Source organism: Rhinolophus sinicus, chromosome 15, assembly GCF_057876585.1.
Source record: "Rhinolophus sinicus isolate RSI-liver-muscle chromosome 15, RSI-T2T, whole genome shotgun sequence".
Classification (NCBI taxonomy): Eukaryota; Metazoa; Chordata; class Mammalia; order Chiroptera; family Rhinolophidae; genus Rhinolophus; species Rhinolophus sinicus.
Window position 1 is genome coordinate 105,257,069 of NC_142515.1, and position 25,195 is coordinate 105,282,263.

A 25,195-nucleotide genomic window follows, 5' to 3' on the forward strand; every position below is an offset into this window, starting at 1 on the left:
GACACATACAAAGATTTTCCTTTCCTCTGATTTAAAACAAAAACAAATAAACTATAATTATTAAAACTGCCCGGATTAAACATTCTGGGAAGAGGCTTTTCTCCTTTGCCAATGATTTCTTTCTAGCAAGACATAAGTGACTGCTTCCAAATTAGACTAATATCAGTTTTCTACATTCTCAGAATTGCTTTAAAAGTTTAAAGCTGAGGCTAGAAGAAACAATGCAGAGTCAAACCCTTTGATTCCCTTTTCCCAAATCAGGTTTTTAGCCACTTAACACTAGTGTCTAAACAGCTGGCTTTCTCTTACACCGATTCATAGGTATGAAGCTGTTTCACCAGAGCACAGCTACCAAATTGTTATTAAGTGTTAAATGTACTATTGGAAACTGTATGTGGCTTTTTGGTTTCCTAGTCACCTTATCTGTGCAGGAGAGAGGTAAAGGTAAAACTTAAGAAGTTTTTTGCGTGTCTTTTTTACTGTCTCAATAAAAAGCACTATCTCCTTTATGATACAAATCCATGACTGACACTTATATATAAACAGACAACTGATATAAGAACCACAAAGAATTGGTTACATAGAAAAAAATGTTAATCCACACTATAACTAGGGAAATGCAAATTAATACCCCCGGGGTAAACAATCATCCACATCTATAGAGGCTGTGATAAAACCAGTAACTACTTATGTACTCTAAACTGGTATAATTCTTTTGGAAAACTGTATCAAATATCTGTAGCAAAAACTAAAACATTCATGTATATTTCCCTTGTTCCAGTAATAACAATAATACTAAAATGCTTACATCTTTTATCATGCGTTACTCTTCTAGATTATACTGCTCTAACAGGTTACTTCAATTTAAGTAAAAGTTTCCTGTACATGAATTTTAACTGTCGTGGAGGCCAGGATAATAATTAAAAAATTTTAAAAAGTAAAGAAACCTGGAAGCAACCTAAATGTCCAATATTAGAGAGCAGTTTACTGAATAAGACAAATGAAAATGCTAGACTACTATGCTGCCATTTAAATGATAGCTATGAAGGTATTTTAAGTTTTTAACAAGAAATGGAACCAAAAAATGCAAACAGCGTATTTGCCAGTATATAAAATGTACTGCTGTGTAACGATGCATCCCGATTATACAAGGAAATTTTTGGAAAAATAATCCAAGCCTGTTTTTAATACATATATTGAAAGTGATTTTAAAGTAGCTTTATAAGGAAAATATTATTTTGTTCATAAATATAACACTATATAGCTGGAAATTAAGAAGAAAATGTAAGTTCTGGGTAATTAGTAACATTCTACAAACTCTTCAAAAAAAGTGTAAAACACACGATCAAAGAGAAATGTACTGGGATTAAGGAATGGTGGTGGTAGGCAGCAGAAACGCATGACACCACAGCCCTTGGCAGTACGAAAGCCTACTCTAGAATTTAAATGACTACTGTTAACAAAAAGCAAGTCAATATAAAATAAATTTGAATCGTTTTACGCAGTTTATAGAAAGAAAATAAAAGTGGGTGGAACCCAAGTAGCAAAATAAAATTAATTTGAATGAATTCCTATGCCGGTAGCCAATGCAAAACATAAAGTAACATAATATATTTGAAGGAATTCTGCCCATGCTTACAGAATAACAAATGCTGTATTTGTTTATAACATTAGTCCCCAGTAAGCTATATTAAAAAAAAAACACAAAAAACAGAATTCTAATGGAATCTTGTATAACAATATCATAATTGTATTAAAAACTTAAAATAATATAAAAATAAAGTGGAAAAGACTATAAACATTTTAATCGTTTTACTAAAAAACCTAGAAAATAATCACATTCAAAGTTAAGTAAATTACCAGTCTCCAAGTATGAAAACCTGACATCACAGCTAGACTCCAGATGACCCTCCACCAAAGGCATTTCTTCTGTTAGGAACTGAGTCATCATCATCTTCAAACAACGAATTGTCCTCAGATTCACTGAGGACATTACTAATTCTGTAATTTTAGAGATTTTACTTCTTGTTTTAAAGTCTGTATTCCATTAGGTTCTAACTCACCCACACATCTGTAACAAAACAGTGTCACTTCAAAGTCTTAAGCCTGCATCCACCTGGACCACTGACTGGCATTAACCCTTTGTGTGATGTATTTATTGATAGAGAAATATAATGGACAGTTTGGCCTCCTGGAATTAGAGCCAGGGGACTCTTCGACTGGCCGATTCTCCAGAGAGAGCAGTATGGGGGTCATGATAGGAGAACAGGCAACAGAGAGGTTACTCATGTCGGTTATTTATTACCATGCCTTTCTTATCATACCTTTTGGCTACATAATATACATGTTCTTAATTCTTCCTGTCATGACCCTTTACAATTTTTCTACAGAGACCGTATTTGCTGCTCTTGTTTTCTCCAAGTCCTTATTTTCTCAGTTAGTGGTAGGCCAGGATAATGTCCCATAGTGATATTTCATAAAGTCTATAAAATTAAGCTTTTAAGGTTACAGCAATGCCTCTGTTGCTTTTGATTGACTGGTTAGAACAGCAAGAAATTTAAAGCTGAAAATGAAGACGGAGAATGTAAATTCTTCACCTGATTGCCTGTGTGCCCTGTGTCATATTATTTTTGGTAAGAAAACTATGGTGTCTGTGGCTGTGAACTTTCCATCTACTCTGTGGTATTTGTTGCCATGCTGGGAGGTATCATCTTCACTGTTGTCTGTCTGCCCTTTAGTGTACGTGCCTGACAGTTTTTTTACTGTAGTATTAGCGCTTGACATTAAGTTTTTGATTGGCATCCATTTCAGAAGACTTCCATCCCGAATAAATATATTGCCAGCTGTATGACACAGCTACCAGCAAAACAACCAGGCAAGGAATTAGGCTGTTTCCCTGCCCCTCCCCCACCATGAAGTTCCCTCTTTCAGAAAGCTCTGGGTAACCTAGAAAACTGACCATTTGGGTGACCCCATTTTCTCATCCTATTTCCCACTGTTATGCTTTAAGTTAGCCAATGAACAGTAACTCCACAAAACCGTAAATACCCCACTCTCTCCACCAAACCTGCTGTGTACCCCTCAGGCTTGCTGGATACCCTCCAAATCCTGTAAGTAATAAATCTTGTTCCTCAAAGTTCCCTGAAGGTTTCTACTGAACTTCGTCCTGCAGTCATAATAGGAAGCATAAGGGCTGGTCCAGTAAAAACATTGGCCCCTGTGGAGTAACGGGCCAGGTGAGGGCCTCAGGCAGTTTCAGCTGAGAGCGTTGCTGTCAGTCGGTTGAGACCCACACAACCGTGGTATCTGTTGCCATGCTCTGCTGCTGGGAAGTAGTCTCTTCACTGTTCTCTGGGTGCCCAAGTCAGTTAAATGCAAACGATCTTTTTCTTTTGCCTTTCTTCGTACTACTTGTTGCATCTTTGTTTTCTATTATATTAATTTATATTTTTTGAAACAATCTCAAAGTTACAGAAAAAGTCTCAAGAGAGGTACAAATAACTATTTTTCTGAACTATTTGAAATTAAATTGGGAACTAGATGTCCCAATACCTCTAGAATACCAAGTATTTCCTACGACAAGGATATTCTCTTACATAATCGTAATACAACCATCAAAATCAGGAAATTCATGACTGAGACTTTACTACTGTCTAATCCTAGACTCCATTCTAGCTTCACCAGGGTCTCAATAATGTCCTTTGTAGCAAAAGGATCCAGTGAGAACCTTGGGTTGTGTTGTCATGTCTCTTTGGTCTCTTTCAAAATGGAACTCTTTCCTTGATCCTCCTACATTTGAAGAGTAGACACCAGCAATTTTTTAGAAAGCTCCTCAATTTTGATTGATCTGATGTTTCCTCTTGATTAGATTCAGATTACGGAGTTCTTGTTGGGTGCCACAGAAGTGACGCTGTGTTTTCAATACACACTACCAGGTGGCACCCAACTGTGCTACGTAGTATTACTAATGATACTCATGTTGATCAGCTGCCAGGCTTCTCCATGGTCAAGTTACTCTTCTCCACTTTGTAATTAATAAGTACATTGTGGGAGGTACTTTGAAACAATGTACAGTCAATTCTCATTATCTGCGGTAGTTATGTTCTACCAAGTGGCCATGAACACTGAATTAGTGAATATCATAATACTGCTTCTAGAGGAAATACAGAGTTAGGTTCCTGTGTGCGTCTGGTTACAACATTTTGTTTCTTTCTGGTTTTGTTTTTTTGGTCACAACATTTTCATCAACTGATCAATCCACAACTTGCTTTACATGTGTTTCTGTGCAAGGACAGCTTACAGATATATTGTTGATTCATTAACATTGAACTCACAGCGATGGTGCTGTAACTCATGGCTACATGAAGCTTATCTGACACACGTATCGTCTCCGTAAGGCACATCATAGCCTGCCTGCACTTCAGAAACACAACGCTCCCTTACTATACCTGGGGCCATTTTAAACAGTGGCATCACCAACAAACAGCACAGAAATGTAAAAAAGGCGGCATTAAATAGACTGTGAAAAGGAGACACACACACTATCTTCAGAGTACATTCTGATTTTCTCCTTTTCACATTAGTAATTCCCTTTGCAGATAACAAAAAAACCCTAGCTCTCATTATCCTTACTATTATCTACTTATTAGATCACCCCCCTGCTAGTAACCAGTCTTTTGTTGCCATCCTCCTCTTCGCACCCTCTCAGACACTCCCCTTACCTTGCTCAGCTCTGGCTTCCTGTCCCAGATCAGCCCTCGGGAGAATGCCCATTTTACCACATTCAACAGCCTACACCGCACCACTGCCTCCTCCACAGGACACCCTTCTCACCCCGCTGGGGTCTCTGCAGCCCCCTATTTCTCCTGCTGAGATGCCTGCATTGTTTAGTACCTCCTCATGGCTTTTGGAGTAAATTATCCCAGAAAGGCTGAAAAAGGGGAAAGACAATGCAAACAATTTTGAGCGCTGAATTTTCCATTCATTATCTCTTCATTTTTTTAAGTGTGTTTTAAAAAACAGATCATTTTGGCCATTTAGATCCTTAAGTTGGGCCAACAATTTAAAAAATTTAAGAAATCAATACGTTGTAGCAGAAGTATGGTATAATGTCCTTGGACCTTTAAGCAACTCCATTATTTTATATCCTTGGCAATTTTCCTTTAGTTGATAATTCTGCTTGTTTTCAGTAGTCATTGTTTTTATTATTAATCACAATTTTTGTGCTCTGTGGATATTAGTCTCAGCAGTAGATTGTACATGCATTTGCTAGTCACCTCTTGGCCTTGTCCAGTAGTCCCCCCCTTATCCGCGGTTTCTTTTTCCACAGTTACCTGTGGACAACCTCGGTCCAAAAATATTAAATAGAAAATTCCAGAAATAAAAAATTTCTAAGTTTTGAATTGTGTGATGAAATCTCGCACCGTCCCGCTCCATCCTACCAAGGACTTGAACCATCCCGTTGGTGCATCCGCACTGCATACGAGGATGCTACACGCTCATCACTCACTCAGCAGGCATCTCAGTGAGCAGATCCACTGCCACATTGCAGCAGCGCTTGTGTTCAAGCAACCCTTATTTCACGTAATGCCACATTCACATAACTTGTGTCAGTGTATTGTTATAACTGTTTTACTGTATTATTAGTTATTGTTGTTAATCACTTACTGTGCCTGATTTATAAATTAAACTTTACCATAGGTAACGTATGTATAGGAAAAAACATAGTACCTATAGAGTTCAGTACTATCCATGGTTTAAGGCATCCACTGGGGGTCATGGAATGTATTCCCCACAGATAAGGGGGAAATGACTGTATCTGTAATACTGGAATCCAGGCAGGTTTTGGCAGGGTGGTGGAAATGTGCCTTAACGACCAGCAAATACGGGAATGGTTTTTCTAGGATTGTAGGTAAATAGGTAACTTTATGGCTTCAAGATTTTTCTTTAATGTTATATTTACAGTAAAAAAAGAAAAAAAGGCCCATGATTGCAAATGAGATCTTAGTTTCTCTCTCTCTCACAAAAAAAAAAAAAAAAAAAAAGAGTTCAGATGATTTCCTTCATTCCATCAGGAATATGTCACTCTTCCTCCACATTTACATCTACATCTATAAAGAGTGATTGTTCCTACTCTGTTTTATCTTTAGAGGCTCTAGGATAGCAATGATAACAGACACATGGCGACATTCCCACTGCCCACACATGACTGAGCCTGGGTTGAAGTAGACCTGGAAAAGGAAATCCTGACGGGGATCATAAGCTCCTGGAACTAAACATCATGCCTATTTACCATCCTAACTCCATCTCCTGGCTCAGAAGTGAAGGGAGCGAGAAGTCCAGGGATAGTACGATACTGGCCAAGTGGCTGGACATGCTGTCCTTTCGTTTCCATCCCTCTTTTACAGGTAGCATTCCAGCTGTCCCATTTTTCATTAAAAAAATTCAGACCCCCTCAATTTTAAATCAGTCTGTTCTCATCAGAAATTGTAAGCAGACTAGTCACTGCTTATTTCTGGCATAGAAGACAACACACTACCTCTGCACTCGGTACACTCGAGTCCATGGAGGCACCAGGGCAAGGATCCGAGCCACCAGTTCGATCAGGTCACTAGGAGAATAACTCTTATATCTTCCTGATTTCCACAGCTCATAAAGCCCAGTTCCACGGATCACCAGGGTCGGGTAGAGTTTCAAACCATCAGGACGAAAAGCAGGGTTCTCAAAAAACTCCTGTGAACATAGAGAACAGGAAATTACTTCTCAATTATTTATGCAGCGATTAGCCATGGTGAAGTTTCAAAGCTGGGCCAGCCTCTCACAGACCTACCTGGTCCTTAGACTGCCTTTCCTGTCCACCAATGGACGGGATGCAGAGAGGATGGAAAGTCATTGTTTTTATAGCCTCTGTAAAAACCGGAGCAAAGCACAAGTGTGTGCTGAACTACGAAGCCCTCCTTAATCTAGCCCGCCCACCGCTGCAGTCGCATCTCAGGCCACCCTCACCACCTTGCCTTTCTGCCTCTGCAAACGCACCTTCCTTTGCCTGGAAAAGTTCATCAATTTTTCTTCATCTAGCTAATCTTCAGGCCTCAGCTTGAATGTCAGTTCTTCAGAGGCCTTCCTGACCTTCAAATACAAACTGCCTCACTGAAAAAATTTTAAAAAGCCTACTGAATTCTATATTACCGCTTTCTTAACATCAGCATACTGGCAATTTATTCGATGTCTGCCTTCACCTCTAGACTGTATCCTTTACTAATGGAATATACTCAATTGCTTCAACTTCTAAAAAGTTGTGAGAGATCATCATCTGGCCTGTAAAACCTAAAATGTTTGCCATATGGCCCTTTGCAGACAAAGTGTACTGATCCCTGAATATGACTATTTTGTCCTCAGGCCAACTGGCACCATTCCGAACCTGGGATACACATTGTCTATTTGTTATCTGGACACTGAGCAATACATCTAATTCATCTGCTCTGACGTGGTCATTTCCTGTGCTATATCATCCCAGCTGGCTGCATTATTTCTTTATTTGGGATGTAGCAAGGAGACACCAGCCATTCTCCTTTCCATGACTTTGCACTGCTAATCTGTTCTTATCTTGATTTTGCGTGATAAGTGATGGAAGACTGAAGGGGGACTCATACAGTTCCACCTCGCCCCCACCTGGGATTTAACATCTATACGGCCAGCTACATGATATTTTGTGAACTGTAAATGTGCTTTTTATCTTGTGCTATGTGCAGAGCTTTCCACTGTATAACTTACTTTTCAAAGAGCTGCAACTATAGACTTGTTTTTCTTTCTCATTGATTTCTGTCATATTCTTAAATGCTTTGTGCACCATTTGGTCTTACAGATATTCTTCTGTAATTATGTATAATTTTCCCTATGACTTTTATATATTAAAGATTCATCAGGTCTTGAATAAATTTCTATAGCCATCAACAAAGAGCACGTAAGGCAAGTCATTCTCTACCCAGTTTGAATCCACTGGAACATGGATTTCCGAAAAGTACTTCTGGTACTTATATAATAAATTTAGGAGACAGATGGGCTGATATGCTCCATTTATAAGAATGACGATAGATGAAATTAGTTCTGGACTTCTAGATAAACATAGAGAATTAAAATCTGTTTTTCTTTCCCTCCCAAGACATACTAAAACAACAGGAAATATTTTTTTTTAAGGTGTAAATCCAGGAGAACAAAGAACATCAAAGGAGACAGGAGGTGACCGAGTGATGGCAATACATTTTTGGAAGACAGAAAATAGAAGACTGGTAAATGATTTTGCAAGTGAAGAAAACTGCAAACAAAGTATCTGCAAAAGGGGACAGATACCAAAGAAAGGCCGGCTCAGTCACACCCAAGTCCCGGAAAGGCTCATAGACCACAGGTACCAGGAACTAACTGGGCAGGATGGAAGAGAGCACTGGATCAAATCTGTACATGGAGGGCTTTATCCCTCTCCCTTCCTATAGGCAGACACCTGCCTGTTTGTTCCCTGGAGAAATGGAAACCAGCTGGACTCTGAGATTCCAGGTACAAAGGAAGCCCTGGGTGAGGATCAAGGGTGAAAACAGGGAGACTAAGTGAAAGCCAGCACACTGACTGGGGACTCTTTGCCCTGCTCCTTGGACACCAACAGCCAATTTCCTGTGACCTTCACACCACCCACCCCCAACCAGGAAGCTGGAGAGTTCACCGCTGGATCAAATGGCCCTAAATAAGAGTACTGACATTTGGGAATTCCCTAAAGAAAGGAGAGCTTATTACATGAACATCCTTCAGTGAGGCATACCAGCAGCTAGCCACACAGAGCTGGCCATCTGGTTTTTCAGCACCTCACTTTCAAAGTAGGACTTGGTTAAGGATCAGCAAAAACTTGGGGAAAGCCAAGAACATAAAGGGCAGACCAAAACAGAAAGGAAAAAAAAGGAATCTGGAGGGAAACCGAGGCATTGCATAAAGGAAAATAAAACTTAAAAAACAAACAAACCCAACTATATTAGTCCTTCAGAGAGATAAGAAAAGATGTATTACATCCATAAAACAAGAACATCAAACAGCCAGAATAGTATAAGAAAGAACTCTAAGAAATCAAAACTATAACAAAAATGAAAACATTTACTAGAAAGGTTGAAAGATAAAGGTGAGATAATAAGAAAGCAGGAAAGAAGGCAGATGAAAAACAGATAAGGTAAAAATATTAGATGATTAATCTGGGAGATCCAACATTTGCTTAACAGGAGTTTTAGAAAGAGAACACAAAGAATGCAAGGGTAAAAATTACCTAGTAGTCAGCCCTCTGTATCTGAGCATTCTGCATTTGTGGATTGAAAATATTCATAAACAAAAACAAACAAACAAAAACACCATTACATTGTTACTGGTATGTACTATGTAGTTAGGCCTACGATGGTTGCATCTGTATTGAACACATAGAGACTCTTTTTTCTTGTCATTATTCCCTAAACAATATAGTATAACAACTATTTACATAGCATTTACACTGTATTAAGTATTGTAAGTAATCTAGAGATGATTTAAAATATATGAGAGGATGTGTGTAGGTTATATACAAATGCCACACCATTTTATATAATTGATTTGAGCAACTGCGGATTATGTTATCCAGTGGGATTCCTTGAACCAATCCACCAAGGGAGGGTACCAAGGGACCCCTGCAGTACAAAGAAATTTCCCAGATGACAGGGTCCTTCAATATCCAGCACATTTAAAAATTCTTGCTAAGATATACCACTGTGAAATTGCACTATATATGGGAAACAGACTTGCCTAAAATATTCCAGAGTGAAAACAAAAGATATACATAATAGGATTAAGAAATAAAGAATATAGGATTAGGAATACAAACAATATTGTGCTTTTATAAAAAAAAAACAACCACATAGGTTTATTGGCTATTTGAATAATTCCACAATGTCCTTACCTATAGATGTTCATATAAATTAATATTAAAAACATTCATATCCAATAGAGTAATTGGTCAGAGGACAAAAACACCCAATTCCCAAAAGATGCCTGCAGTGCTATTTACAATATCAAAACTGGTAATACCTTTAATTTTAAAAAATTTAGAAAGTGATTACGCAAAGTATAACATATTTATTCAATGGAAATTAAGCAGACATTTGAATATGTTAACATTTTAACAGAGACCAGGCTATGACATGGATAAATCCTTGTTATAATGTTAAGTGAAAAAGCTACTGACATAAGTACCTATCATATATGTAAGTGTGTCTTCTGTGTATATATATGTATAAACCACCTCCCCAAAAAAGCCTAAGCATAGCAAAATCCTGGAAGGGTGTATATTGAAATGTTAGGGTTTTATTTGGTGTTGGGGCTGTGAGTGACTTCTCTTTCTCTACTGTGTTTCTACTATTCTATTATGAGAGAGCACTGTTTTCATAACGAGGAAAAAATCAACACCAAATAATCAAAAGAACAGCGAGGGTAGAAGCAGCATGCAGAGGCTTTTTAAATGAGCCCGGTTTAAGGTAACACTTACTGTGAACTGTTCGATGTCTCTCTCTAGCCCCACATTGGGCAGATCAGGCATCATATGAGACACAACTTTGAAACCAGAATCTTTGGCCAGGTGAAATGACTCACATACTGCCTTCACTGTGTGGCCCCTGAGGAAAGAAAATCCACTACCTGTTACACAAATAAACGGGCAACGTTAACACAAGGAATAGAAGAGATGATCTCTGAGACGTGAAACAAAGAATACGGTTGGGGAAAAGAAATCTCAGGAAGTCATTTTTATATCTCCGCCTCTGAGAACGCCTGGAAGGCAATCATTTTTACTTCTGAGGTCTTTCTCAGAAATTCCCTTATGTATCTACTCAAAGTTCTGACACTAAAATTATTTGGTTGAGCATCATCAGCCAAAATAAGCTTACTACTGTAAATGTCTAAGTTCAAAACCAGAATCATGAGCTCAAAACCATGCAGTAACAGCATAGCGCTATGCTCTTTCCTTTTACAATCTTTTGAAATATTTGGGGGTAGGGGGGAGGGGGAGACAGAGAGAGACAGAGACAGAGAGAGAACACACACACGTATATACAAAATAAATTTCACTCTGGTGGATTTTTAAGAGGATTAATTTCACTTAAAAAAAATGAGAAGAGAATGATTTAGTGACAAAGCAGCATCATTTGGGGCCAACTGGATAAATCATTCCAACATTCTAGCGCCCCATTCATGCAGGAAGCAAGCCCTAATAAGAGTCCGTGGCTCCTGAAGACTGAAGCGCTGTTTCAGTCCTTTCACCACCAAGATGTTCCCACTCACCACAAAAGCCATCCTAGAAAACACGGACTCCATCCCGCTCTCTCTCGATGCTAGTGACGTCCCAGGTGGGAGGACTAGGCCTCTCTCCTGACACCACACCCAAATATCAGGACTCTACAGTGTCACTGTACACTACAGCACTCACTAGGACAGGTGGTTAGGCACGTGTCTATTTAATTAAAATGAAAAATTCAGTTCCTCAGTTGCACTATCATATTGGACAGTGCAGGTATAAAACATTTCAATCATCGCAGAATGTTCTGTTGGACAGACAGCCTTGCTCTAAAGCAACCTTCAATGGTTTGTCCTGCAAGAACCTAAAACCCAGTGTATCTAAAATGAAACTCATCTTCCCTCCAAGCCCCTCTAATTCCCATTCCCTTATTCCCACTCAGCCACCAAACGCTGTCATTCCCTTCTTTTCAGGACATCATTTCTTGCTTAAATTACTGCAACAGCCCCTGAACTGGTCTTCCTTCTAGCTTATTCTTCTTACTCCAGCTCCATCCTGTGATCCCCATAAAGTGCTCTAAGATGGAGATATGCTCGTATCACATCCTAGCTTCCAGCTTGTCCTTGGATTAAAGCCCTAATTCCTTGGGCTGACTTCTGAGCCTGTTTGCCTACATCTTCAGTCTCACCTCTTACCACCCTCCTACCTACCTCAGGCTCTACCCTCTCACCAAAGGAAACCACTCCAATTCCCGAAATGTGCTTGCTGTGTGCTCCCATCCTCAGCAGTTTACTCGTATTTTTTTTTTTCTGCCTGAAACAATTTTCCTCTTCCCCCACCTAACTTGTATGCTTCCTGTAAGTTAGACGTCAATTTCTTCAAAAAGCTTCCTTGACTTTTGAGACACTTTTCACCCCCAGGTACCTCTGTCGCACAGCCCTTGATTACGGGGTCCCGGTTCGCGTCTTCCCCTACCAAAAAGCATTCTATTCAGGTTCCTCTTTCTCAGGCCTGATACCCATCAGCTTCTTCCCTGTGCTCAAAAAATATTCAGTAGGCCTCTGCCACCTAAAGGAAAGACTCCCCTCTCCTTAGCCTGACATGCTTCTGGCTGGGTCTCAGATGCTGACCGTGGATGTTTCCCTTTACTTCCCTCTCCTCGCACAACCCCAACATGCCTACCCAAATCCTATCAAAGCAAGTAGCCTTTAGGGTCCGACTCAGCACACAGCTACGCCCTGAAGCCTGCCTTGACCACTCTAGGTCAGGGATCTCTGCTGCCTAATAAACTCCTGAAGTCTTTTGTTTTTCACTAATTTACCAGTTAATCATAAAGTTCCTCATACAGCTAACCTTTTGTGTGTATCTTTTCTCCTCAACTCAGTGATATATTTCTAGAGGGAAGAGAACCTTCACAAGGCTCTATCGACCCTTATTTCTTTCCTTCCTTACATGCCCAGATTTCTCAAAGTTTATACTCACTGCCTCAACCTTCCTCTCTACCCTGCCAATTGGCATCGCGTCACAAAAACTAATGTCTTCAATCTCACCCTGACTTTCTTCTTGTTCAAACCGCTTTCTTTGTTCCCATTCTTCTTTGCCTTCTCTCCTGCTTTAAACTACTGACCATGAGCCTTGCCTTCTGCTTTCCATCTGGAAAAGGCTGTTTATGACAAGACTAGAAGAGATATGAGCGTGTTTATAGGCTACTGGAGAAGAGCCAGTCAAGGCAGACTGAAAATCAAGGAAAGTGGACAGAAGTGAGAGCACAGATAGAAGACTGACTCTGAGAGGAATACCTGTGTTTCTCTGAGAGCGGTAGCACGGAAGGAACAATGACTATGAAGATATAACTGGTGGGAGTAGAGGAAGGCTTGTGCAAGATCATTTTACCTGTTGGTATCTCTGGCCACGTCTTCGTAGACACTCTGCACGCCAATCTCCAGCCTTGTACAGCCATAGGTCAACATGTCACTTAAATGCCGCTTCATGCAATAATCAGGTCTAGTCTCAATAGTAATTCCTATACACTTTGTGAGGCTCCTCTCAGAATACCTGTAGAGAAAATCTGAAAGTTAACAACCTGCCAGTTTGGGGGCATTTGCTCCCACTTAAAGGACTGTCTCTTCTTTGTCCTCCCAGCATAAGACAGTGGTTAAGAGCACGGGCTCCGGAGCCACACTGTCTGAGTTCAAATCCTGGCTCCGCTACTTCCTAACTACACAAACAGGAACACTATTAACAAGCTCTCTGCTTTGGTTTCATTATCTGCAAACGAGAACAACAGTACCTGTGCCTCCTAGGACTGACGTGACCAAACCAGCAGACAGTAATGCGATCATTATCACCATTATTCTCCTGCAGCATGCGGCAACCATAATCTCCTTGAAAGCAGTGATTTCAACTGTGAAAATCCTATTTTTCAATTCCTAGCAACGGTTTTGCATATAAGTGAAAAGTATCTGCATTACTTATTTCCCACTCTATATTTTTGTCATGTTAAATAAAAGGAAAAAAGGGAGAGGGACAGTATAATGATCATAGGAATAATTTGGATGAAATGTCTTCTACATACAAAAAAGGTCTTTCTGCCAAGCCTATTCATCTTCGCAGTGATTTACAAAATTAGGAATCTTGAGCCAGATATCAGAGTAGTGAGTACCACTTTCGATTCAAGCTGTTTGGGTTAATGGCCTTAATGCTGGCCAAAACCCAGAGAAGTAAAAACGACTTGCTAAGGGGGCTGCAGATGTGAGGGGATAGGAACTAATATTGGCAGACGCCACTGTGGCCCAGCCCTGGGCTATACACTCCATGCTACTGGATGCTCCCATCAGCTCTATGAGGTCTGTCTCACACTCTCCATTGTACAGATGCAGACACTGAAGTTCAAAGGGATTAAATACTTTGTCTGGGTACAGAGCTCAGAAAACCCAGGACTTGAAGTTGGGTCTGCCTGGCTTCAAAATCTTTGCTTTATATTTCATTTTACCACACTTAGACAATTCAGCTTTAGCCGTCAGATTTCTCTCCTTTTCAACTTCTCTAATGTCCTAGAGCCCAACAATTCTTCATGGTCCACCCTTCAACTTTCTCAATTCTTTGGTGAGTGTGAGGGAAACCTTTTTTGTCATTTAATTTCCTTCTTTCCAAAGAAATTTGTAGCTCTTTCTTGAAAAGTAAAAATCATACAAGCCTCCATCATTTGTGACTACTCCTTTAGACATATTCCTTATTAACAGTCTATAAAAACTGACTTTATTTAACGTTAATGTTAATAATTACTCATTTAAGAACCACAGAATTGGAGGACTAATTCTGAAGTCTTTCATTTTAGACATTCAAACTTTTTTGTACTGTTTATTCCATAAGGTTTTGTGTAGAATTACAGAAGCAACAAGACTAAAAGTAAACAACTAGTCCAAAGTTACTATAAGATGAATTATAAGACATAAAAGGGGCTCAGATTTTACCAAATTTTGCCTAAGAAAGGATACTAAATCATTGTGACTTCTCCGAAACAATCTAATCATAAAGTCTCATGCCTCTCAAATAGGTGGGTACCGAAGCATGCAGTAACAGAAGTACATAATGCCATAGTATAAATGTAACTCACTTTCTTTAAATATCAATTATTGTACTTGGGAAAAACCATTATTTTAAAAATTAAAACAAACACATATTATGGAGAAAGCAAACTGCATGAAAGTTGATCAAAAAAACAAAAAGCAGAAAACTCTAAATGAGTATATTTAAGAAAGTAAATGAGAACATCTTAGAATCAGGCATTCCAAAACCGTATCATAAACCTTCCTATTAATCGATATTTTTATAAAGCCTACAGTCTTTCTTAAAAGAAGCCATTAAGTTAGCAAGCTCAGCAGTACAACAGAATCTTGCTCCACTGGGAAAAAAAGGAGAGGGTAGGCAACCGCACGAATGGGAATTTGTCTAGAGGAAAGAGAAAATTCACCACCTAATCTTTCTATTGCACAGATCGTCAAAGGCCCAGCTAAGACAGATAGAGGAAGCTGCTGCAATGATGATAAGGTCTCTTCAAAAGTAGACAAAATATAGTATAGGATATAGAGGCAAATCTTATTCTCAAACAATAATTTAAGTCCATTTCAAAAACAATCTTTCCTCTGGGTGGAAACATCATTTCCTTTTGCAGGAGCAGAAATGGAGAAATAAAAAAAAAAATTCAAGTTTTTAAAAGCCAGTGTTTTATTTAAAAAAGCGTTTTACCACTATCATTTTTCAGAACTGTATTTCATCTGAAAAGCAATAAGCAGAAATTCTTATCAAATTTAAACGTCTAAAACAATGGAGTATTTTCTTAAAGAACAAAATATAAGGTCACTGTATTTTTCTTAGAATCTTTTGTTAATGCTGTATTTAGTCCTATATGTCACTGAATCAGAGATGTAAAGATATCAGTAATTGTCCCTTAATATGCAAATAGTGCACAGACTTTCAACTCATCTAAGTAAAATATGTGAGTTGACATTTTATGGCCTGCTGTCATCTTTCATGTCATTTAGACAGCCATCCAATAGCATGACACTCCTTGAATACCTAGTTCAACTCCCACACCTTCCAGGGACCACAGACATCTTAAGTTCCTGGGCATCTAGGAAATGTATCAAATATTTTCCTACCCTGATCATAAGCTTCTAAGAGACAAAGTCAGGGGTCTTCTGATTCCAATTTCACTGCTGTTTTTGGGGTAGTACAGGGTCATCTTAAAAGAGCCTGTACTCCAGCAGCATGGGGCTAGGCTGAATCCTACACTTTTCTGTATGCCACATGATCAGGCACCAACTATTAAAAGATGCTTATGTTCTCTGCAAAGCGTAATTTAAGCCAATAACATGTTAACAGCATTTTTTTACAGGGGGTGGGGGAAATCAAACAATAACCTAGGAATTTAAAAGCAAACAAACACCAAATGCTACCCAGCCTTCCAAACACAGCTCAAACACATTTCCCCTCCTATGACACCTTCCCAGCACCTCTCAGGAAGAACTCTGTGCTCCCATTCCCAAAGCACCTCGCCCGTACTATGACAACAGGTTGCCTTGTTCTTTGTAGATATGTCTGTCTCCCCATCTTGACAGGAAGCTCCTGGGAGGCAGCAGGCTCGAATGCATTTCGAGGTAACTGCTTAGGGGCTTCAACTCTAAAAACTCTCCTTCGATATAAAAAAATACAAATATGAGAATACATGAAATAGGCATAACTGGGGTCACAGGTCTCTCCTTACTCCCACAGCAGCCTCTAGACTGTTCTACTGGTTATCTTTCCTCTTGCAAACAGTAACCCAGAAGGTGCTTAGCCCTAGGCCAGGTGTTCTGCAGGAAATAAAACTACACAGAGCTAGAAGTGGCAGCAATAAAAATGGATACAGATTTCTTGGGGCACACTCTCCTATTTCTGAAAGGAAGAAAGTGACCTATAAAAATGATCTCTATTATTACTTACTGTCTTCTTGCACTAAGGGTCCCAACCAAGGGGACATGGAAGGAAGACAGCACACCGAATGTTACAGTCTCTTTATTACCCTCTGGAAACTGTTTCTTGATCCACTCCAAGAAGGGGCGGTATCAAAACCCACTTCTCATTACTATCAATATGCTGCAGTCTGCTTTTAAAGCCTGTCATTAATGAAGATGGATGGGCCTTAGTCTAGTACTGTGTGAAATCTCACTGGAGCTCTGGGCCCAAATTCCTGAAAGGGTTATGAAGTTTCCTGCACAGACACCCCTCTAACTCAAACTCATCCTGCTCACACCAAATTGCAAAGTAAAAAATAATGCTACGTAGATGAAGTACTAATTGTCATTAGTCACGATGTACAAACTCTTCTGTATCTTTAGTCCCAAAATGAGTAAGTAGATTTTACAAACTCCTTTGGACAGCCAAAGATTTGTTTGAAATGCTCAACACCACCTGGGGTTTTGGTGTAATTCCTCAGTAGTAGCAGCACAGAAAAAAAAATTTTTTTTTCTATACTCATATCTGGAAAATACCTCAATAAAATTTTATGTTCTGCACGATGCTGTGGTAGTGATATTCTAGACTTAAAAATGATTGAGCTGGTTGTCTGGTGTGTTTGAAGATTTAAAAATAACTACTCTTCCCCCCCCCTTTTTTTGAGATGGTGGTGAAGTGTACTTACTGGATCAGGCAGTTAGTTATGTCAAGAAGGTCTATAAAACAATAGGGTTCTGCCAACACGAGCTGAGGAAACGGGAACAGAATTTTGATTTTTAAATGGGTACTACTGATGAAAAACTAACCTGGTAACATTGCAGCTTAGAGACTAATCAGAGGCCCTTGCTCCCTATCAAGCTAGTTGACCAGGTTTAAGATGCACGAAAAACAACCCATAACATTTTAGGTTTTAATACTCCCAACGGCTGACAAGAATGCTACAATTTTATACTCCTAGTCAGACAGTTGAAGAACAGCAACACATTATTAACAGAAAAGAAAAAAAAATAAGTTACTACACATTCTTTTAATATTATCTTTACATTCAAATGTAAAACATGTATACATACACATATATACAGAGGGTGACAAAAAATGTATACATATTTTAAAAAAGGAAGAAACTATTAAAATTGTAATACTCCATATATACTGATAACAAAAAATAAATACAAGTCATGTGTATACATTTTTTTGGCACCCCCAGTATATGTGCATTATGGAACAGTTTTGTCACGAAGGACTGCTACCTAAAAAATAACTTGCGAACACATCTTAGAAAAAAATTCTCATTCCAATCAAAACCTTCAAATCATAGAATGTCAGAGAAAACAATAATTTTAAAGATAATCTAGTCCTACCTCCCCATTTTTATAGGTGAGGAATCTAAAAACAGGACGAATAAGTGGCTTAAATCTGGTCATAATGTAAAATAACAGAAGTCTGGAACCTAGGTTTCCTGAGTGACTGCACAGCTCTTTCCACTGCATTCATTTAACAACATGTACTAAATACCTTCTATCCTGTCAAGAAGACATTCCCTATTAAAGAATATAGGAAAAAAATGCATTATACAAAATTAGACATGAAAAGTACTCACTAAAATTATTATTCTTGGCTACTGAAAACCAAAATGAGGGGGTGATTAAACTGGTAGATAAAAATCCAATTGTATCAATAATTATAGTAATTGTTAACAGACAATTAAAAGGCAGATATTGTGAAAATGGATGAAGATTAAAAAAAAACACCACAAGACTCAACTACTATATAGATCACTGTCTGCAAGAAACCCACTATCAATATAGACACACATGGGTAGAAAGTAAATGCATGGAAAAAGATAATACATAGGGAAAACTATAAGCACACGAAGGCTGTAATGGCTAAATTAACATCAAATAAAGGAAACTTCAATACCAGAGATAAAGGACATTTCATAACAATAAAAAGGTAATTTCATAATGATTTAAAAAGCTCATACATGGGGAAAACATAATCATAAGTGCATATGCACCAATTAACAGCTCTTCAAAATAAACAATTAATATAACTGAAGGAGAAATAGATAGTTCTTCAACTGTAGTTGGATATTTAATATCCCTCTCTTAGCAACTGACAGAGTAGACAGAAAAAAAAATCTAAAGAATCTGAACAATAATATAAATCACCTTGATTTAATTGATATTTATAGAACATTACATCCAGCAACTGCAGAATACACATTCTTGTAAATACACATAGTATGTTTACCAAGAGAGATCACATATGCTAGGCCACAAGTCTTAAATAAAAAACTTAAAAAAAACTGAAATCATACAGAATAGACCAGACCGTCTCTGACCAAAATGGAATTAGAAATCAGTAACAATAAGATATCAAGAAAAACCCCATGTATTTGGGAATTAAACAACCCCTTTCTATATACTCTGTGGGTTGAAATGTAAAGGTTTTAGAAAATATTTTGAATTGAATAATAATTAAAATACAATATACCAAAATATGTGGGATTCAACTAAAGCAGTGCTTAGAGAAAAAGTTAAAACTGTAAAACTTACATTAGAAAAGAAAAAAGGTCCGTAATGACAGCCAAGTTTCTATTCCTTACTGAAGTTGTAGAAAAAGAGCAAAGTAAATCCAAAGAAGGTAGAATAATAAAAAAATAAATAAAACCAGAAATCAATGTAGAGGACATAAACACCACCAAAAGTTAATTCTCAAAAAAGGAACAAAATTGATAAACATCTAATTAATCAAGAAGAGAGACTACAGACTATCAACATCAGGATTGAAAGAGGGGTGGTCACTACTATCCTACAGACATTGAAAGCATAATAGGGAATATCACGAACAACTTAATACTAGAAAGTCTGACAACCTGGATGAAATAGACAAATTCCTTGAGAAATATAACTTACCAAAATGGACAGAGATGAAACAGAAAATCTGAATATACCTGTATCTATTAGAGGAATTGAATGCATCATCCAAAACCCTCCCATAAAGAAAACTCCAGCCTTGGATAGTTTTACTGGTGAGTTCTAGCAAACATTTTATGGAAGAGATAACTTTCATTTTATATGAACTCTTTCAGAAAACAGAATACTTCCCAACTTGTTTTATGGGGCCAGCATAACACAAATATCAAAACATGACAAAGAAACTACAATCAAGGAAATTACAGACCATCATCCCTCGTGAACACAGACACAAAATGCTTTACAAGGTATTAGCAAGTTGAACCTAGTGGTATATAAAAAGGATAAAACGTTATGACTAAATAGTGTTTACCCTAGGAATGTAAGGTTTAACTCTTTAAAAAAAAAAAATCAACCAACGTAATCTACATTGTCAGAATAAAGGAGGAAAATCATGTGACTATTTAATCAGATGCAGAGAAATCATGTGACTTAGATGCAGTGAAATCATGAGACAACTGAGTTAACAAAACTTCTCGGAAAACTTCTTCAATCTAATAAAGCTATCTACAGAAAACCCCAAAAGTAACATTGTACTTAATATTAAAATATTAAATGTTTTTCCTGTATTATTGGTAAAAGACAAAGAGGCCCATTCTTACCACTTCTATTTAACACTGTACTGAATGTCCCAGCCATTCCAACAGGCAAGAAAAAGAAAGGCAGGCAAATCCAAAAGGAAAAATTAAAACACACTGTATTTGCCTATTATGTGCTTGTGAGGAAAATCCTAGCAGATTTACATAAACAACTTTTAGCACTAAACAGTGAATTTAATAAGGTCATATACAAAAATCAATTGTATATCTATACCGGGAGTGCCAAAAAAATGTATACACATTTTAAGAGATGTGATCTATGTATCACTCTTCAAAGTTGAATTGAATTATGTAGCAATGTGTATGTAGTATGATGCTTGCTCAAAAGATGGCATTAATCAAATGAATGTTAGCGTTATTCATTGGATTACAACTTTAATACAATTTTTCTTTCTTTCTTAAAGTGTGTATACATTTTTTCGGCATCCTCTGTATATAGTTGGCCGTCCGTATCCGCAGGTTCCACATCCATGGATGGAAAATATTTGGGGGGAATAAAAAGTTATGTTGTTGACATGTACTATGTAGTTAGCCCTTTGGTGGTTACTGGGTGCATCTATACTGAACATGTACAGACTTTTCTTTTTCCTTGTTATTCCCTAAACAATACAGTATAACTATTTATATAGCATTTACATTGTATTAGGTATTGTAAGTATATGGGAAAGATGATTTAAAGTATATGGGAACATGTGTGTACGTTATATGCAAATACTGTGCCATTTTCCATAAGGGACTTGAGCATCCATGGATTTTGTTATCTCGGGGTGGGGGTCGGGGAGTCCTGCAGCCAATCCTCTGTGAATACCAAGGGCTGACTATACTAGCTGTAAACAATTTGAAAATGAAATTTTAAAATTTCATTGACTATAGCATCAACAAACAAAAATATTTTGGAATAAATTTAACAAAAAGCGTACAAAATCTCTACACTGACGATTGCTAAGAGAAATTAAAACACACCTAAGTAACTGAGGAGACAATGTTTATGGATTAGAAGGCTAAATGTTGTTAAATTGTCAATTTTCTCCAAATTGTTCTATATTTTTAACACAATCCCAATCTCATTACAATTTTTTTAACAGAAATTGACAAACTAATTCTAAACTTTATATAGAAATACAAAGGACTTACAATATCCATAGCAATCTTGAAAACCAATCACAAAGTTAGAAGATTTGTACTACTTGACTTCAAGATACACTATAAAGTTACAGTAATCAAGACAGTGTGGTATTGTCATAAGGATTGAAAAATTGATCAATGGAACAGAAGAGACCCCAGTTCCACATTTATAGTCAATCGATTTTTGACAAAGGCACTGATATAATCTAAACAGGAAAGGAAAGTTTTTAAACAAGTGATGTTGAAACAATTATCTATGAGAAACAAGAAACACTGACTCCTATCTCACACTACACATAAAAATTAATTCAAGATGGATTATAAGCCTACATATGAGAGCTAAATATAAAAACTAGAACTAGAAGAAAACAGGAGAATATCTTCTTGCTCTGGCAAAGGTTTGTTGCAGACAATACAGAAAGCAGTAACTATGAAAGAAAAAAATTGCTAAATCAGGCTTCCATCAAAATTAAAAAAAAAAAAACTTCTGTTCCCGGATTATCATTTACACAATGAATTGTCAAGCCACAGACTGGGTTTTCACATTTGCAAAATGTAGATCTAACAAAGGATTGGTATCCAGCAGATAGACAGATAGGTATCTAATAGCCCAATAAAAAATAGGCAAAAGATTTTAACAGACACTTCACAAAAATATATACAGAATGCATAAGCACATAAAAAGTACTCAACATCATTAGTCGTCAAAAAAACGCAAATTAAAACAACAAACCCCCACTGCACACCCAGCAGAATGGCTAAAATTAAAGACTGACAACACCCTGTGTTGGTGAGGATGTGTAACCGAATGCTCAGACATTACTGGTGGGAATAAAAATGGCACCACATGGGAAAAACGTCCGGCAGTTTCTCATAAAACTAAACATATGATGTAGCAAATCCACCTCTAGTCATTACAGAGAAAAATAATACATATATTCACACACAAAAAAAACCTTGTAGACGTATGTTTATTCAAGTTTTATTCATAAGGGCCACAAACTGGAAACAGCCCAGTTGTCTATCCACAGAATGGATAAACAAACTGTGCTCTATGCATACAATGGAAGACTACCCAGCACTCAAAAGGTAACAACAACTACCGAAATACCCAACATCATTGATGAATCTGAAAAGATTATGCACAGTGAAACATACACAAAGAGTACAGGCCAAAAAAAAAAAAAAAAAAAAAAGAGTACAGGCCAACCCCGTGTTATTGCACTTCAGCATCCTGTGGTGTGCAGATACTGCGTTTGTTTTTTGTAAATTGAAGGTCTGTGGCAAAACTGCTTCGAGTAAGTCTCTCGATGCCATTTTTCTAAGAGGCTCAGATGATGGTTAGCATTTCAATAGCGATCAAGTATTTTTAAATTAAGGTATGTACATTGTCTTTTAGACATAACGCTATTGCACTTAATAGACTACAGTACAGTACAAAAATAACTTTCATATGCATGGGGAAACCAAAAAAATTCATGACTTGCTTTACTATATTACTCACTTTACTGCAGTGGTTGACACCCAGCTTGCAGTGTCTCCGAGATATGCCTGTATATGCTATATGGTTCCATTTACATCAAGTTCTAGAATGGGCAAAACTAATCTACAAAAGGGAAAAAAATAAGAACAGCTGCCTCTGGGAGGTGTAGGTGAGAATTTACTGGGAAGGGGCCCAATGAAATTTTCTGGGATGATGGTAATGATCTACGAGGTCTGACAATTAAGTTTGCGAACTCATGCTACAAAAAGTGCTCCATACCTCACTGCTGAATATCACTATGGTCACCTTTGAAGTACTCCCCTTGGGAAGCTATGCACTGACACCAGTGCATAGTCTACCCTTCAAAGTAATTTGGGAACTCTTTTTCTGGAATGGCCATCAGAGCTATCGTCATATTTTACCCTTGATGTCCAGAATGTCATCAAAATGTCTTCCTTTCAATATTTCCTTTCTCTTCAGGTATGGAAAGAAGTCATCGGGGCCAGATCAGGTGAGTAGGGAGGGTGTTCCAATACAGTTATATGTTTAGTGGCTAGAAACTCCCTCACAGACAGTGCTGTGTGAGCTCGTGCATTGTCGTGATGCAAGAGCCATGAATTGTTGGTGAAAAGTTCAGGTCATTTTCATCTAACTTTTTCACGCAGCCTTTCAGCACTTCCAAATAGGAAACTTGGTTAACTGTCCAGTTGGTATAAATTCATAATGAATAATCCCTCTGATATCAAAAAAGGTTAGCAACACCGTTGCAACAAATTCATGAACTTATTTGGCAGACCTCGTATTTATTAAAAGGGTTTTGTAGCACCAGTATTGTAATTGTTAGAACTCATCAAATATAAGAGTACATATAAGATCTGTGCATTTCACTGTATGTACATTAACTTCAAAAGAAAATACCACAAACAGCAAACTAGTTAATGACATGCACGATGACACAGTTGGGGAGAAGTGTACTGAAGTCTACAACTTACTTTGAAATGCATCTCGGAGAAAAAAAGGGGCTGATGGATGGATGGAGGAATGGACAGCTGAACAGATATGTGATAAAGCAAGTACTGCAGAACACAGACGTGGTGTTCACAGGAAAAGGCTTCCCATTTTTTAGGTCGGAGTGCCAATGTTAAGGATCCTGGTCACCATCTATGCAAACCTGGTTGATCAAGGGACGAAGTAAAAGTGGTCAATACATAAAGTAAGGTGGGGGAGAGCAGTCGAACCAAAGTACAGAAACGCAGGAGGTTCTGAAGTTTCCCAGAAATAAGGCCCAGCGCAGCAAGGCAGGAGACAGTCCCTTTCAGGCCTTCTTAGGCTTTTGCGTTCTTTATAACTTCAAGTCTATGAAACTATGCTCTGGGCCTGGTACCTAAAATTACCTAGCACTCTAGCTTTTCTAAGACACATAAGAACATAGTTGGAGGATTCCAAATCATTGATTGGGGTAGAAGGGGGAGAGGAAGGAACTGAAATGAATGAATTCCACAGGGTGAAGGTATGACTCACCCACGTCTTGATGGCTAACTGTCCTTTTAAATTACATCTTGTGAAAACATCCAAGGAGCAGGAAAGACTGAATATAAAACTGCTTCTGGGCAGGGCTGATTAAAAAGGAATAAAACTATTTTAAAAGGTTGTTCTGAGTTATTTGGCAACATTTGCATTCCGGTGAATGCGTGACTCAGACCCCACTGCAGGTCCTTTTCATCTCCAGAGCTGTGATTTTTAGAGGACGACAGTCACCAGTAATTGCTGCTCTCTGGAGACAACTGAAGAGTCTCAGTCTAGCTGATAGAAATCAGTGATTATCATTTTGCTTGATTTAATGAGCCTTCACAGAAACCATACCTGCTTTGTCCTTGAACTATTCACTCAGCTTTCCAATTTTTCCATCTGCAAGGATGTAACATACTTTTCCCTACTAATTTGCCAAAAATAATAACCATGTTCACCTTTTAGGCTTTTTCTTTACCCTAACTTGTGATCTTTTAAATAAGAAGCAAAACTTTCATGTGAGACACATGATAACAAAACAGGGACACACCAGCTAACCCTAATTTGAACAAAGACTTTTCAACTTAAACATTGTTGATTCATCTGTCATAATATACAATTTTTAACCTAATTAAAAATGATTGATCTTTGAAATGAAAACTTCCGCTAAGCTAATGAAAATCAGTATTACATATGGGTAGTTAGCAAGCAAAAA

The 25,195-nt window shown here is 37.9% G+C and overlaps 1 protein-coding gene across 4 annotated transcripts in view; it reads right to left on the minus strand.

The window, feature by feature from the left end:
• The window catches only part of ELP3 (elongator acetyltransferase complex subunit 3), a 155,332-nt gene that overhangs the window by 31,565 nt on the left and 98,572 nt on the right, over positions 1-25,195 (minus strand). For all 4 annotated transcript variants that reach the window (XM_074338361.2, XM_019733157.3, XM_019733160.3 and 1 more), the window contains 3 exons: positions 13,184-13,345; positions 10,547-10,673; positions 6,539-6,732 (listed from right to left, as the gene is read on the minus strand). In XM_074338361.2, coding sequence (XP_074194462.1) covers positions 6,539-6,732; positions 10,547-10,673; positions 13,184-13,345 — 483 coding nt within the window. The remainder of the gene's footprint in view (positions 1-6,538; positions 6,733-10,546; positions 10,674-13,183; positions 13,346-25,195) is intronic.